This window comes from Tupaia chinensis, unplaced genomic scaffold (genome assembly GCF_000334495.1).
Source record: "Tupaia chinensis unplaced genomic scaffold, TupChi_1.0 Scaffold000644_1, whole genome shotgun sequence".
Lineage (NCBI taxonomy): Eukaryota > Metazoa > Chordata > Mammalia > Scandentia > Tupaiidae > Tupaia > Tupaia belangeri.
The window spans coordinates 5,509,141-5,524,036 of NW_006160165.1; the positions used below are offsets into that span (position 1 = coordinate 5,509,141).

General features: G+C 58.0%; 1 protein-coding gene across 4 annotated transcripts in view; it reads left to right on the forward strand.

Annotated features, from left to right (window-relative positions):
- ARHGEF7 (Rho guanine nucleotide exchange factor 7) overlaps positions 1-14,896 on the forward strand; it is a gene marked incomplete at its 5' end in the record, with an annotated part of 116,584 nt that overhangs the window by 81,057 nt on the left and 20,631 nt on the right. For 2 of the 4 annotated variants that reach the window (XM_027776205.1, XM_027776206.1), the window contains 8 exon segments: positions 5,794-5,916; positions 7,016-7,154; positions 7,668-7,727; positions 8,352-8,498; positions 10,575-10,661; positions 12,115-12,193; positions 12,370-12,509; positions 14,783-14,895. In XM_027776205.1, the coding sequence (XP_027632006.1) occupies positions 5,794-5,916; positions 7,016-7,154; positions 7,668-7,727; positions 8,352-8,498; positions 10,575-10,661; positions 12,115-12,193; positions 12,370-12,509; positions 14,783-14,895 (888 nt within the window). 4 annotated transcript variants of the gene reach the window in all.

The following is a 14,896-nucleotide window of genomic DNA, read 5'->3' on the forward strand; positions in this document are numbered from 1 at the left end:
CCCCGCCGGCCCCAAGGGGTCCCCCCCCCCGCCCCCGAAGTTTTGATGCGAGTCACGGACACAAGGCAGGTGAACTGGAGCAGGTGCAGTCTCAGAGCAGCCCCTGGAGTAGGTGTCCTGGGTGGGAGGGCTGTAGCCAAGACTCACTGGGCTGCTCTGTGGGAAAGAAGTGTCCTTGGAAAACTGTAGAGAGGACCTCTCCCCATGCTTGGGGTTGGATAAGCCACGGACAGAGGGACTTACCTCGGCGCCCGGTCCCCCGAGCCCTAGAGCGGGCCTGTGTCCTGCTCGGTGCTGGGAAAGCTTGGGGGCCGTGGGGGTCGTGTGGCAGACAGCGCTCACACCCGCCTGGCCCGGCCCGAGTCGTACACATTGAGAACCTGGCCAGGGCTACACGGAGGGCACCTACGTAGTCTATTGGCTCTTCACCCAGCTGGTGTGTTGTCCTTCGCTTGTGTAAACGTGGTTCTTACAGCACGCGTGTAATGGGGGCTGAGGTCGCGCGTGTGTGTGGTCACACGACCCAGCCCCCATCTAGGGCAGGGACCCCCTAACTGGAGGTGGCCCTCCTCTGTGGCCACCCGTGTGGAAGACGGGGTCAGTGTACATCAAATGACGGCAGACGTGCAAGGTTCGTGCCCACGGCAGGTCCACATCGCTGGTGTCCTCAGGCGAGGTCCTTGTGTGGCTGTGCTGTGTGGCCATTCCCGCTGGGGATGTGCAGTACTTGGCTTTTGTGTGTGTCACCTGGGCAATGCATGCGGGGGCCAGGTACTCACTGCCTCCCTGTGCTCGGGCCGCACTCCGATGTGCATTCTGGTCTTCTGTGCGTTGCTGTCTAACCCTGCAGCGGCCCCTTGGGGCGGCTTTGTAAAGGTGAGTCGGGAACACGCAGGGGCATGCGGTGAGGAGCCAGTGGTCTGTGCTCAGTGTTGGGCAGAGAGCCTGTGTGAGCCCTCCCCGTCGCGGGGCTGACCTGTAGCGTCCCGGCTCGTTGGCAGCGTGGCTGCTGGTGGGCCCCCGGCTATGCTGCTCCTCGCTCCTCGTCTCCCCGTGCCTGCTCCTGGCCCTTGGCTGTGTGGGTGTGGGAGGCGCAATCCGCAGGGTCTGGCTGCGCCGCGCTCTCCTCCTCCTGTCCTGCAGCCCGTGGGCTCCTGGCCCTCTGCGTGCTGGCATGGCTCTGGCTGACCAGTCTGGGAACCCGAGCCGCATCCTGGGTGGCTTCTCATGAGCCGTGTGGGACTGCTGCGCCCATGGCTGACCCCTGCTTGGTGAGAGCCTCCTCCTCGCCGCCCCGCTGGGAAGCCGCCCAACAGGCAGGTCCCTCCCCTGCCCCTTCCCCAGGCCCCACTGGGAAGCCTTGGCTGCCTGCTGGTGCGGGACGGGGTGGCTCGGGGTGCTGTCAGCCTGGGGCTTGCCTCGGTGTCCCAGGTGGTGGGCATGCCCTGTGATCCACCACTTCCTGTAGGTTCCATCACCTGTGATTTAGAGCCTTTCGTGCTGGTCTGGGATTGTGGAACTGTCGCCCATAGAATTTCTTCTGTAGAAAACCTGTTCTGGAAATCTTAACAGTGTCTTTACAACACGGTTTTCAGACACACCCTCTGAGTCTGTAAGTTGAGGATTCACTTAGAAGAAAAGCTGGTGGCCGTCTGTCACACGAGCACCTCAGAGCTCTCTCCCAGGGTGTCCTCCTCATGGTGGTGCATTCCACGTGGTGTTCTCAATGCTCCTGGTTTCCCCCTGCAGTCGGGGGATGCCCAAGAACTCTCCAGCTCCGGGTCGGCCAGAGATGCCACCGTGTGGGCTCTGGGCCATGCTGGGCTCACCCCCGCCTCCAGTGCTGTGCTGGGACCTCGCACACGCTTCCTCGTGTGTGCACTTGCTTCCCGGGGCATCTGCCACCCACTGCCCCGATCTTCTCTCTCAGCTCTGTCACCTCGTGGTATCCTCGTAAGCCCCTCAGGATTGCTATGAGGTCTCTTCCCAAAGGCGCCCCACTTTGAACACTGTAGCTGAGTGAATCCCACCCATGTAATCCCATCTCAACCAGATGTCAGCGTGTGGGTGTGGGGGACAAACCCGGAGGGAACGAAGATGGGGGAGGCGTGATTACAGAGGGCTTGGGCTGAGGGGCTGATGAGGGGCTGAGCTCGCCCCAGGGTGTCTGTGTGTCTTTGCCAAGGCGTCCACTGGCAGCCGGCCAGCGCTGGATGGAGGCCTGTTTGAAGTGGGGCTCTGGGCGTTGTGGCTGCCTGATGTGCCCTGCTAGTCAGCTGTGAGAGGGGTGCAGGGCCAGGCCCACGTTGGAGTTGGCCAGCGCTGGTCGTGCTAACCCGTGTTGTCCTGCCCGCCCCTGTGCCAGTTGCTCGCCCGTGAGCAAGGAGGGGACTGACCATCGGTTAGTGGAGCGTTCACCCAGCTGCTCCGGCCATGGCGGCGTGGGCGTGCGTCCTCCTGCTTCCGCTGCCCTCGGACTCCAAGGCGTTTCATTGCTGTCTTTACCCAGGGGACATGATTCCGCAGAAGGGGGGCCAGCACTGCTTCCTGAGGGGCTCCATGCGCCCTCGCTGTGCACCCTCTGGCCGTTGCCTGCAGCCGCGTAGTCCCGGAGGGGAGGACAGTGCGGGGCTGGCAGGATGCGCAGAGCAGCCTGTTATTCTGGGCTTTGTTTTATTTTATTTTATTTTTTTCACTATAGGGCACGTGCACTCGCCAGACAGACAGAGACATAGAGACAGAAAGCGAGAAATCACCCCCCAGAGGGGATGGTCACGCCGCAATCCCTTCTCCTCCATTCTCCTCTCGGGATCTTGGGCATGCACGCACATGCGCCCGGCGTGAGTTTTAAGCCACCAGGTCTGGGACATGAACCGCGGTCGACTACGTGGAAATCCAGCGACACAGCCATTACGCTAACTGCTGGATCCCTCTGGGCTTTGTTTTGTTTGTCTATGTTTAATGCCAGAGTGTGAGTCCGCAGGGTAGGTGGGGGCAGAAGGAGAAGGCTCTCCTACAGGGCCTCGTCAGCCTGCAGCCCTTTTGCCTCCAGTTCCACACCCTGACAGGCATGTCCCCACGTCTCCAGGGATGGGACTCGGACTCCGGGTGGCTGTGTGGGGTCCAGCTCCTCGGCCCAGCATGCAGCCCCTGTGTTGCAGGGCCCGCCATCGGGGCTGGTGGAGTCCTTCCTCTTCGTGGCTGTGAGAGGCTGAGCAACTAATTAAGACCCTCCCTGACTGTATTTGGAAAATGGAAAATAGAAATAGAATTCCTATCCTTATTCTCTGCAGATGTCAGTCAGTCACTGGAAGTTGGGAACAGTGTCATAAACTAATACCAGCAGAAGAGTTTCCTTGGATTGTGAAAGATATTGAAGGGCCTGGACCTTCTGCATGGTTGAGTGGTTCAAGTCCTGAACCTGGCAGCTTGAAAATCACAACGGGCATGTGGGCGTGCGTGCCTGCCCAAAATCCTGAGAGGAGAATGGAGAAGGGGCTGCTGCGTGGCGTCTGTCCTGCGGGGTTATTACTCACTTTCCCTCTCCGTCTCTCTCTGGTCAGGACATGTGCCCTGTGGCAAAGAAAGAGAAGAAGGAATAGCAAAAGTGCTTAGGCAGGCGTGTTCTGGAGGGCAGGGGAAGCTTCTGGGCACCTGGCGAGGTGCAGGGGTGAGAGCTGCAGGCGTCTGCCTCGGGCCCACCCCGCTTCTCCCCTCCGGCGCAGTGTCTGTAAAGCCCCTGGTAAGAAAGACGGCGTGCCGGGGCTCTGGCCTGTGCGGGGCCGTGCCGGGCTGGGGCCGTGCCGGGCCAGCGCCGTCCGCAGCGGCTCTGGTGCTGAGGGAGCGGTCAGCGTCGGCCCTCCTCGCCTTCTGCGCCTGGGGCTTCGCTGTGAGGCGGGCACTGGCCGTGGACTGCGCTCACCGCCGCAGCACTTCGTTTCTGTCGTGATGTCCCGACGCTAGTGCGCCCTTCTCTTTCTCCCGTGGTGCAGTGCCCCCTGTTACCCTGTCAGCAGCAGCTGCAATTACCTAGCGTCTCCTGCTCCCTCTGTAGTGGCAGTTATTTCTTCTCTCTGCCCCAGTCTGCCTTTGCTTCTCTAGTCCTTGTTAGTTTTTTCTTGAGAGATTATTTGCTGTAGGGCGTGTGCGCTAGCCGGACAGAGAGACAGAAAATGAGACATCACCCTCGGGGGCGGTGGCCGCACTGCAGTCCCTTCTCCATTCTCCTCTTGGGATCTTGGGGACTCATGCACACGTGCCTGGTGTGAGTTCTAAGCTACTGGGTCTGGGACTAGAACCACGGTCGACTATGTGGGAGCCGAGCGATATAACCATTATACCATCTGCTGATTCCTGTCCTTATTATTTTTTTAAGAGATGTTTCTTGCTACAGGATGCATGTGCTCACCAGAGACAGAGACAGAAAGCAAGAAATCACCCCGGGGGGCGGGGGATGGCCATGCCACAATCCCCTTCTCCTCTGTTCTCGTCTTGGGATCTTGGGCACACATGCACAAGCGCCCGGTGTGAGTTTTAATCTCCCAGGTCTGGGACTCGAACCACAGTCAGCTATGAGGGAGTCCAGCAATGTAACCATTATGCCACCTGCTGGTCTTAGGCTTGTTGATTTTCTTGCAGATGTGTGCATCGAGCCTTCATTGCCTTCTTAAAGTTCAGGCTGGCACACTTGCCATTGGGCAGGCCGGCTCACTCACCGCGGGGCAGGCCGGCTCCCTGGCCACGCTTCCGCAGTCCTGGCACACTCGCCATGGGGCAGCCGGCTCCCTCACCGCGGGGCAGGCCGGCTCCCTGGCCACACTTCCGCAGTGCTGGCTGTGGCTTGGCACCATTGGCTCTTGCTCTCGGGAGGCACCCGTGGTGCTGGTATTTTTGGCCCCTTCTTCTCTGGGTCAGAGTCCTAGGGAGGAGGGGGGAACCCCTCTGTCAGCGCTCTGGCACTCAGGTGGGAAAGTGGCGCCCGTTCCCAGCACCAGGGCACCTGCTCCAGGTCTTACCGTGACCCCGCCCAGAAGCCCTGGGGGCTGGAGGGAGCGCCTTGCTGTGTGGGCAGACCCTGTGGTTGCTGCCCCACTCCCTGGTTCCTGGTTCCCAAGGTTGACCAGCAGCCTGGCTTTCCTCACCACTGGGCTCAGTGTCTGTGTTGGTTCTAGACATTTCTGTTTCTACTTTTTTCTTCTTGTGAGTTATTGCCTTTAAAAACCCCAGTTAGAGGCTGGACCTGGCTTCCTCCCTGAGTGTACCAGGCATGCACAGCGAGGTTGGATGCTGGCTGAGGTGGGCTGGTTGGTGGTGTTGACTTGATGGGGAGGGGGGGTATTGTTTCTCTTCCTCAGGAAAGAAACATGCACAAGCATGCACACACACACACACACACACACACACACACACACACATATGCACACCCACCCCAGTGTGGTCTGGGAAGGTGAGCTGCCCGACAGGTGTGCCCTCTGCAGGCTTCATTCCAGAGTGCAGGATGGTTCTTGCATTGTCTCTTGTGCAAGTGGTGACGCTGCCTGGGTGGGGACTTGCAGACCGGGTGAGCACAGTGACCCGTCTGCGTCCCGTGTAGAACGTGTAGAAGGCTCACGGCATGCCCGGCAGGCTGGGCCAGGTGTGAGCATGTAGAGTAAGGCCTGCCCGGCAGCTTCTCCCCGGGTCCGAGCTGAGCACGGCACCGGCTGGGGTTTGGTACTTCTTCACGGGGCACGACCGGCCTGTCATGGGGCAGCTCTCTGTAACTGATGGCGGTTTCTCTGTGTCGTGTCCCAGGTTGCCTGAAGCCCAGCAGAGAGTTGGAGGCTGCTTTTTAAACCTGATGCCACAGATGCGAACCTTGTACCTCGCGTATTGTGCCAATCACCCCTCTGCAGTGCACGTGCTCACGGAACACAGGTCAGTCACTCAGCACCTGGACGGGGCGGGCCGCCCCGGGCCCACACGCGCATGTGCGGTGTGAGTGTGCAGTACTCACACAGTGTGGTACTTGGATCCCTCTGCCACGTCGCTGTGCTGGAGAAGAACAGGAGAGTCCTAGAGATGCTGGCCAGTGTTTTGTACAAGGGAAGGGTGTTTCTGAAGTCTGTCCCTGGGCTGAGACCCCTGTGGGGCGGGCTGGAGCCTCGTCTGTAACACGGAAGGTGCATGAACACGGTTGGACAGGCTGCCCAGAGGGCCCCTTCCATCCTCGGTGCTGCCCTGGAAACCACTAGCTGTAGCTGTTCAGGCCGAAGCAGAGCACGCCGAGTGGAACACACGGGGGTTTTGGTTTGTGGGGCCTCGTGAGACAGGCAGTGCGGTTCCTGTGAAGTAGAAGCAGGAAGTGCGTAGCTGTCCCGGCTAGGGCGGGGGCCCTCGGCCACCTTGAGTGTGGAGAGTTGAGGCTGGCTGCTGTGTTAACACCGCACACAGTGAGCACAGAGCCGTGGCTCTGCTTGTGAGTGGAGCCGTGTGGGGCCAGCACGTGGTGTGGTGGTGAAGGCGCAAAATAAGCCCAATTTTTAAAAAATCAGTGTTTTAGAAAAACATTGGTCAGGCGTCATTGGTCACGTAGAATGGCGACCGCATGCGGCCTGGGGTGCTTGTCAGATGCGTGGACTCCCAGGCGCAGGCAGAGGGTGTCGGCACACCCACTGGGTTCACGTGCTCTGGAGCAGCCTCCCTTGAGCAGCTCAGCGTCCCGAGGTGGTTGGATCCACTCCGGCTCTGAGAGCTGTCCCGTGGGGCTATGCGGTGTGGATGTTTGTGGGCGCTGACTTCTGGAATCGCAGGCACAGGGATTCTGCCTTGTGGCTGGTTACCGTGGCCCCGCAGGGCTCCCCAGCGTTCTGCAATGCCAGCCTGGGGTTGGTGGCTACAGCCGAGGCCCTCGGAGTCGTGAGCGCAGCGCCTCCATGTCCGGAGTCCTGGCAGTTGCTGGTGGGAGGGAGAGGGCGGCTGTCCCTGTGTGTCCGACGAGGGCATCCTCTCTCTCCTGTGTCTTTGCGCTGCCCAGTGAGGAGCTGGGGGAGTTCATGGAGACGAAGGGCGCCAGCAGCCCCGGAGCCCTGGTGCTGACCACGGGCCTCAGCAAGCCGTTCCTGCGCCTGGACAAGTACCCCGCGCTGCTCAAGGAGCTGGAGCGGCACATGGAGGTACCGCATTGGCCGCCGCGCCTGGGCGTGGGCGGGGTCCTGTGCATGCTCTGCACCACCGTGCCTTAGCAGGAGCGGCGGGCCCAGCCACCCGTCATAGCGGGGGAGCGGACAGTCACTGAGTCCTTGGCCTGTCTTACTTCTGAGGGACGGGCTGCGGCCTGGCAGAGACCTGGGCCAGGGTGTCCCCTCGGGTCACAGACCTCTTCTGCCGGTGGGAAGCTGGCCGCTGTCTTCACGGTGACCCGGCTCCGCCACTCTCGTGCCGCAGCACAAACCCACGTGCCGGGGAAGCTCTGTCCAGGCGAGCGCCAGCCTGCAGCCCAGCCCTGGGCGGCTTTGTTCCGGCTGTTCACCCGTTGGCTTACGATTTCCGTAAAGAGTAGAGTCGGCAGGCCAGCGTGTGGCGAAGGGCGTGGGGTGGGAGTGCTAGGAGAGGGTAGCTGTCTGCAGCACGGCGTCTCGAGGAGCCTTGCCGTCGTGCGAGCTGTAATGTGCCCTTTTTATCTCAAGGATTATCACCCTGACAGACAGGACATTCAGAAGTCCATGACCGCCTTCAAAACGCTTTCAGTAAGTGATGAAGTGCTCTTGTTCCCTCAGACATCGTTCTGGTAGGATTGACAACTGAAAAACGTCAGTGGTAAAGAGAAATTGAGTGTTTACCCAGATGAACTAAGACTGTGTAGGCACTCCCTAGCTGGTGGCTTCTGCGCTCGTGGGCCGTGAGCCCCAGAAAGTGAAACAGGAATGACCTAGCAAGGCACAGCACGACCGATGTGAAGGCTCGTCCCTTAGCCCCCCGCTACATGTCTGGTGGCGTGCTGTGGGGCAGTGGCGGTTCCATTTCGTTGTCGCCACCCTGCCTTACCCACCGAGAAGATGTGCCTGTTCACGACACTTCTCACACTGCCATGTGGGCAGACACTGATGTAACTAGAATGAAATTACTTTTCTCTCTGACTTCATTTCCTCTTAAAAGTGACAAAGTCTTCCCTAGTTTTCTGAAGCAGTATTTAGTATTCCAGAGCAAATGTTCTTAGTTCCATGCAGTTAAGTAAATGGTTCACTAGGTTTTCTGTCTTAAGAAGTGAGACAGAAAGTAAGAATTGTCTTTGAGAGAAAGCAGGACACAAAGAAGTGGCCCCGACGGGACCTCTGCAGCTTCTGTGTCTCACAGGGCGCTCTGTCTCGTAGGCCCAGTGTCAGGAAGTGCGGAAGCGGAAGGAGCTCGAGCTGCAGATCCTGACGGAAGCCATCCGGAGCTGGGAGGGGGACGACATCAAGACGCTGGGCAACGTCGTGTACATGTCCCAGGTCATGATCCAGTGCGCCGGAAGCGAGGTACTGGGAAAGGAATGCCATAGGACCTGGCTCTGTCACCCTCGGGCCTGCCTTTTTTGCGTGTTAAGTGTGAACGCAGCTGCGTTGCTCTCGAGAGGTCTGGAGCCACGTCTGCACTCACTGCCTGGTCCAGGGCCCTCGGGACCTGAGCGTGGTGGTGTCTAGACAGGGTCCCCTCCCGGGACCGGGGCCGCAGTTATGGTTACGGCTGCTGTGCCTTCCTGTAAGTGCGTACTGGCTGGCGTTTGCCTTCGGGAGCCCCCGTCTACGTGAGACGTGAATTCAAGTTCCTGTGATGTGCCACCATGAAAGCTGAGCCCATGTCCCACGACTTGGCTGAGTTCTGGGCTCCCCGGGTCGCTAAGCAGGTGCCTTTCTTGAATTCTGTTCTGCTTTGGTAAAAAATAATCAGCAGGCTCAAAGCGTGCTGATGGCCCATTTCCACACAAAGCTGAGCAGACGGAGACGTGCACTCATGAGGTGTCCCCTCCCCAGTCAACGCCACGGTGCCCCTTGGCCTGCCCGGCACCGGAAAGCTGTGACGTCTGACTTTCTTCACTGACCCGAAAGCTCCAGCTCTTTCCGGAAAGCAGGCTCCAAGCGTGCTGATGGCCCATTTCCACACAGAGCTGTTAGGCAGTGAGCAGACGGAGACGTGCACTCATGAGGTGTCCCCTCCCCAGTCAACGCCACGGTGCCCCTTGGCCTGCCCGGCACCGGAAAGCTGTGACGTCTGACTTTCTTCACTGACCCGAAAGCTCCAGCTCTTTCCGGAAGTGGATTGCTTTTCAATGGTGTGCCCTTACACGGATTTAAAATAGTCTATGGCACCACTTCCCCAGTGGTGTTGTTTTCTTAACACTTGGCTCTTGGCTGCTGAGGGGCTGCCCTAGAAATGAGTCCCAGCCATGGTTCAGCACTGAGCAGCCCATCATCAGTCTAGGAGATCTCCTTTAGACTGAGCTCCTCTGAGCCCGAGCCCCAAATACTCCAGCATATGGCACAGATCTTTAAGAGGAGAATATAAGTCACTTCCAATGACTTCTTTAAAGTATCAAAAACTTTCTTTTTCCAGGGTATTTTGCATAGATCTAGCGCTCTGAGCGAACACTTGCAGAAAGTACTTCCGAGTATTTCTTCCCCTTCTTTGGGCAGTAGTTTGAATAGTATGTGAAAAGGACTGTCTGGCATTTTCCTTTTTAAAATATTTCTAAGGTTTTTGCCATAGGGTGTATGCATTCACCAGAGAGAGACAGTGAGAGGGAGAGTGAGAAACCACTCCCCAGCGCAGATGGGTACATGCCATCCCTTCTCCTCCGTGCTCTTTGGGATTTGGGGCACGCACACACAGCTGGCATGACTTTTCAAGCCACTGGGTCCTGGACTCGAACGGAGTCCAGCGCCTTTAGCCAGCTCACTGTCATTTCTGTGGGGTTGTCTGTTACGGAGTCTTGTAGTTATGGCTTCTTTGGCCTTTGCTACATTATTGAAGCGAATGGTTGTTGCGACGTCAGTAATGCTGTGAGGTCTTCCATGTAGACCAGGTAACACTTATGAGGTGGTAAGAGCTAAGAGCTAACTGACTCGACGTGCTGGGTTGGGAGTGGCTAATAGAGCAGACCAAAATCAGCGTTGTCCTTTTCCCCTGTCCTTCCCGGGACTTGGAGAATCTCCCTGCTCCTCTCCCTCCACTAACATTTCACAAGTGCATGCATTCCTTTTTCTCTCAACCACAAACTGCAAATTTTAGATTAAATTACAAATAGTGCCACATCCTTACTCCTCCCCCCGCCCCCGTGTATGTGGATGGAGAGGGTGTGTGTTTGGGTGTGGGTGTGAGGCGTGTGTGCGTGTGTTTGTATAGGACACTTGCACTCACAGGAGAGAGAAAGATAAACTCTTAGTGCTAAGATTGAACATAGAACTCACCTTAATTTTGTCTCTATTGAATCTGGCTGTGAAGTCTGGTGGGAATACCTTCGTAAGAAATGCAGTATAATGTTTCATGGGGCCTGAGTCAAAGTATCTGTGCTCACACTTAAGCCATTATTGACTTGCCTTTGTGTTTCATATTAGGAAAAGAACGAAAGATACCTTCTACTCTTCCCAAATATTTTGCTAATGTTGTCTGCCAGTCCCAGGATGAGTGGCTTCATTTATCAGGTAAAACACATCATAGAATTATATTTTTTGTTCATTGCAAAAAAACAGTAAGAGTCGTGTTCAGGTTGGCTTTGAGTTTCTGCCTTGACTCTCACTGGTACCTACTACCCTCCTCACCTGCTGCCGAGGTGCTGCGTGTAGGGTCCTCGCTCGGTGTGGACACACGGCTCCTGTCTCTGTGTTTCGGCTCGACAGTGTAGACCTAGCCTGTGTGAATTCTAAGCGACGGAGGAGGAGAGAAATGGCCCCTGTAAGCAACCTTGCAGAGACCGCCCCTTGGCGCCGTTGGGCTCGGGTGCTGCCATCTGTGGCCTCATGCGAAGGGTCCTGTCTCCGCAGCTGGCCTGCCTGCAGGAGGGGCTCCCAGCTGTGGTTAGACCTGGGTCTGTCGGTGCAGCGCCGTCCGGTGTGTGGGCAGTACGGTGTGATTGTTTGACCTTTCCTTTTTAAACTGTTGTGCTGGCTTCCTTTGAGGAAGTGTGAGAGCTGATTGGAGGAGAGAATGCGGTGTCCTCTGTTGCTACGCCATCCACACCGGCGGTTCGGAGGGCTTGTCGCACTGCCGTGCTACTGTAGCTGCTCTCGTGGGCTTCTGTACCTTTTCCTCTGAAGTTACTGAGGCTCATTCCCCTCCCATCAGTCATCTTGAGGCTGGCCAGTCACCAGCCTCTGCCGCCACAGTTTTCTGAGCCGCGTGTCCTGTGTCATCCCCGCACGGACATGGAGCCACTCGAGTCAGATGCAGACTGGCCTGTGTGCACACTGAGGGCGCAGCAGCTGCTGGCCTCTGTCGTACCTGGGGACAGGCTTTCTCACCTCACCACTGCTGACACCTTGATGAGTCCGTTTTGGAGCTGGGACAGGGCCGTTGTGCTGCTCTGTCGCTGTCAGCCTCCCAGGCTCCCTGGGTGTCAGGAGCACCCACTCTACGTGTCCTCCACGGGGGCTGGCTGTCCCACCAGCCTCCCGAGGCCTTGTCCCGAGTGTCAGGGCGCCAGTGAACCGGGCCATGTTTCGTTGTGTTGAGCTCTGCCACCCCATGAGGAGCCGCGTGCACCTCGTCCTGGTGTCTCTCTGTGGACGTTTCCCGCTCCGTTGCAGACCGCTCTGACTCAGGGAGCGTGGCTGCCCCATCTGCGGTGTTGGCGACAGTGAGCACAGTGGCTGACGTGGTGGGCGCAGGGCACAGCTGTCACCTGCCTCCCCTTCCTGCTCCTCTCCCAGCCCTGCTCTGCCCTCAGACCTGAGCTTCCTGTGCGTGTCTGCGAGGCTCGCTTCCTTCTGGGAATGCGCCGTTTCAAACTTTGTATCATACTGTGTCTGCCACAGACCAAGGAGACTGGGTGGACAAGCAGGATTCTTCTGCCGTTTTTAACCTTACTCGGTACTTACTTTGATAGTGGCACCTGCTGTACGAGGAGGCACTGATTATATTTGGGGGGGTCTTTTTTAGGGAAAGCTACCGACGACAGGAATGACGATCACAAAGCTTGAGGACAGTGAGAACCACAGAAATGCATTTGAAATATCAGGTGATAGGCACGACGGTGTGCGTGCTGCCTGTCGGGCTGCGGGAGGCGGCCGTGCTCTGTGTGCCCTGCGTGTGCATGTCCGGGGCAGTGCTGCGGTGCGGTGGCCTTTCCCTCCGGGGCACGTCCGGCGTTCCACCCGGCTCCTGCTGCAGCCTGCCCTTTCTCGTCTCTCGCAGGGAGCATGATCGAGCGGATACTGGTGTCCTGCAGCAACCCGCAGGACCTGCAGGAGTGGGTGGACCTCCTGCAGAAGCAGACAAGGGTCACGTCCGTGGGGAACCCCCCGACGAAGCCCCACTCCGTGCCGTCACACACGGTAAGCCCCACCCCGCCCCGCGAAGCTCTGGGTGCGATCAGGTGCTGTGAGGTCCGTCTGGTCCCCTCGCCCTGCTGCCATAGAAGCCCCAGGTCCCCAGCGTGAGTCATTCCTGTGGAGCAGCTCCTCAGTGCAGGGCAGAAAGGTGCCTCCTCTCGGTGACCTGGAACTCTCACTCGGGCAGTCTTTGTCTGAACTCCTGAGAGCCCCACTGGTTTGGAGACGCTTTTTTCCTGAGAATTTTAGCCGTATTGTGTCTCGTGGTAAGACAGACGTAAATGAAAAGGCCCAGATTCACGTTAAAGCTGTTACGATATAATGTTTGATTCATTGTTTAAATTTTAAGAAACTCGCTTTCCTCGTGCTCCGAACAGCCCGGCAGGGCAGCTCTTGCCCTTCTGTAGACTCTGCTTTCCGCACGGGCTTAACCCTCTCTAAGGGTAGGCTCCGTGCCTCAGACAGCAGTGTTCTGACATGTTTTACCTCTTTATTAAGTAACATGGAAAAGCGGTCAGGCTTGGAAAGGGCAGGTTGTGATTACACAGGAGTTTCCAGGTGAGCCTTTCCTCACATCCCTATTGGATTATCAGCATAGTTTTTAATCAGGCGGTTTATTTTTTCATTCACTTTGTATAAAGTTGATTGTGGGGCCAGCAGATGGTGTAGCGGCTACATCACTAGACTCCCATACAGCCGACCGTGGTTCGAGTCCTGGACCCGGGGACTTGAAAATCCCCCATGCTCAGATCCCAGAAGGAGAATGGAGGAGAAGGGATTGTGGCGTGGCCATCCCCCCCCCGGGGGGGGGGCTTTCTCACATTCCCTCTCGCTATCTCTAGTGAGCGCACACACTCTAAGGCAAAAATCTCTTTTTTAAAAAAAATCACTGCAGTTGACTCATTTGGGAACTCCCTCCCATGGAGTTGACATTCCACATCTTAGCAGCTTTCGTGTCAGGGTCTCGGGTCAGACTCCAGTCAGTCTCACGGTGTCGGCCGTGTCCTCTGAGCAGTCTGGAGGTCTGACCCACTCACTGGCTTCAGCTAACGTCTCCGAGCGCCTCTGCCATCGCGACCTCTCCATGTTCGGCAAACACCGAGGCTGCTCCGGCGTGGGCCTCGCTGTGTCCCAGGGCATGGGTGCACGTGTGTGTGCATGTGACCCATGGGAGTGCTTCTGCATGCAGGTTTCTGGTAACAGTCTGAAACCTGAAACCAGGCAGTGCGGAGTACCACACCAAGGAGCCCCGGTCGCATCTGGACGCTGGCAGCTCCGCATTCCTCTGTGCCACGTGACGGGAAGGCATTCTCTTGCAGGGAGGCAGGGAGCCCCTGTGTCAGGCCCTCGCCGGGGACCTCCTGGAGCCGGTTTTCTCCCCATGGCCTCGCTTCCTCCAGCCTGAACTGGAGCCGACCTTGACATAGCACATACATTCTTTGGACTTTTTCAAGGGAAGAGCAAAGCCGACCTCACTCGGTGTGACGGACCGCCGGTGGTGCTGTCCGTAATCCTGCCTGTCCAGCAGGGCCTGGGGCAGCCCCGGGGTAGTGTGCAGGAGCCTCACCCGCCCTCAGCACTTACGCGGGTTTGCCGCAGAGGGCGGCCATTTCCATTCCTGGCCAAGTCCCAGGGCGGGATGCAGTGGAGGTGTCACATACTACCTGGGTCTCTGGCTTCTGGTGCACAACCACTTGGCTCGCTCTCTGTCCCTGTGCCCGGTAGTTACTGGCAAGGCTCAGGTCACTGCCTCCTTTCGAGTGTTACTGACATGACATCCTCATTTAACTGTCAGTGCATTGAGTATTTTTGGGTTGTCCAGGAACAGTGATGGGAAATTAGGCTTGGACGACTCTGTTCTGATGAAAACGTCCCGGGAAGGCTGCTGGTTTGTGGCTGGAGATGGGCAGTGTTTCCTGGAGGGCCAGCAGCACACACCTCCAGCCTCCCAGGCTCTGCTGTAGCTCTGCATCGCCTCAGAGTCCAGCATGTCCCTGAAATGAAGGACCTTTTTTTCCGGAAGCGACTCCACGGCGCCTAGGTGGGCTTGCGAGTGTCTGGGTCGCAGGCCCAGTGTGGCCGCAGCAGGTGGCTGGAAGCCGCACCCCGCCCAGGTGTGCGTGTTGTGGGCAAGGCCGGGGTGAAGGACAGCCTGGGCTTGCTTTCCGGGCCTGAGTGCAAAAGGTCGAGTGAGGTGTGTGTGGGCGAGGCCCTTGAGCAGTGACTGCCTGAGAGTCTGACGCTGTTTCTGCTTTCTCTCTCCTGTGCCTGGGCAGCTCCCCTCCCATCCGATCACCCCGTCCAGCAAGCACGCAGACAGCAAGCCTGTGCCGCTGGCACCCACCTACCACACGCTTCCCCACCCCTCACCCCATTGCACCCCGCCCACA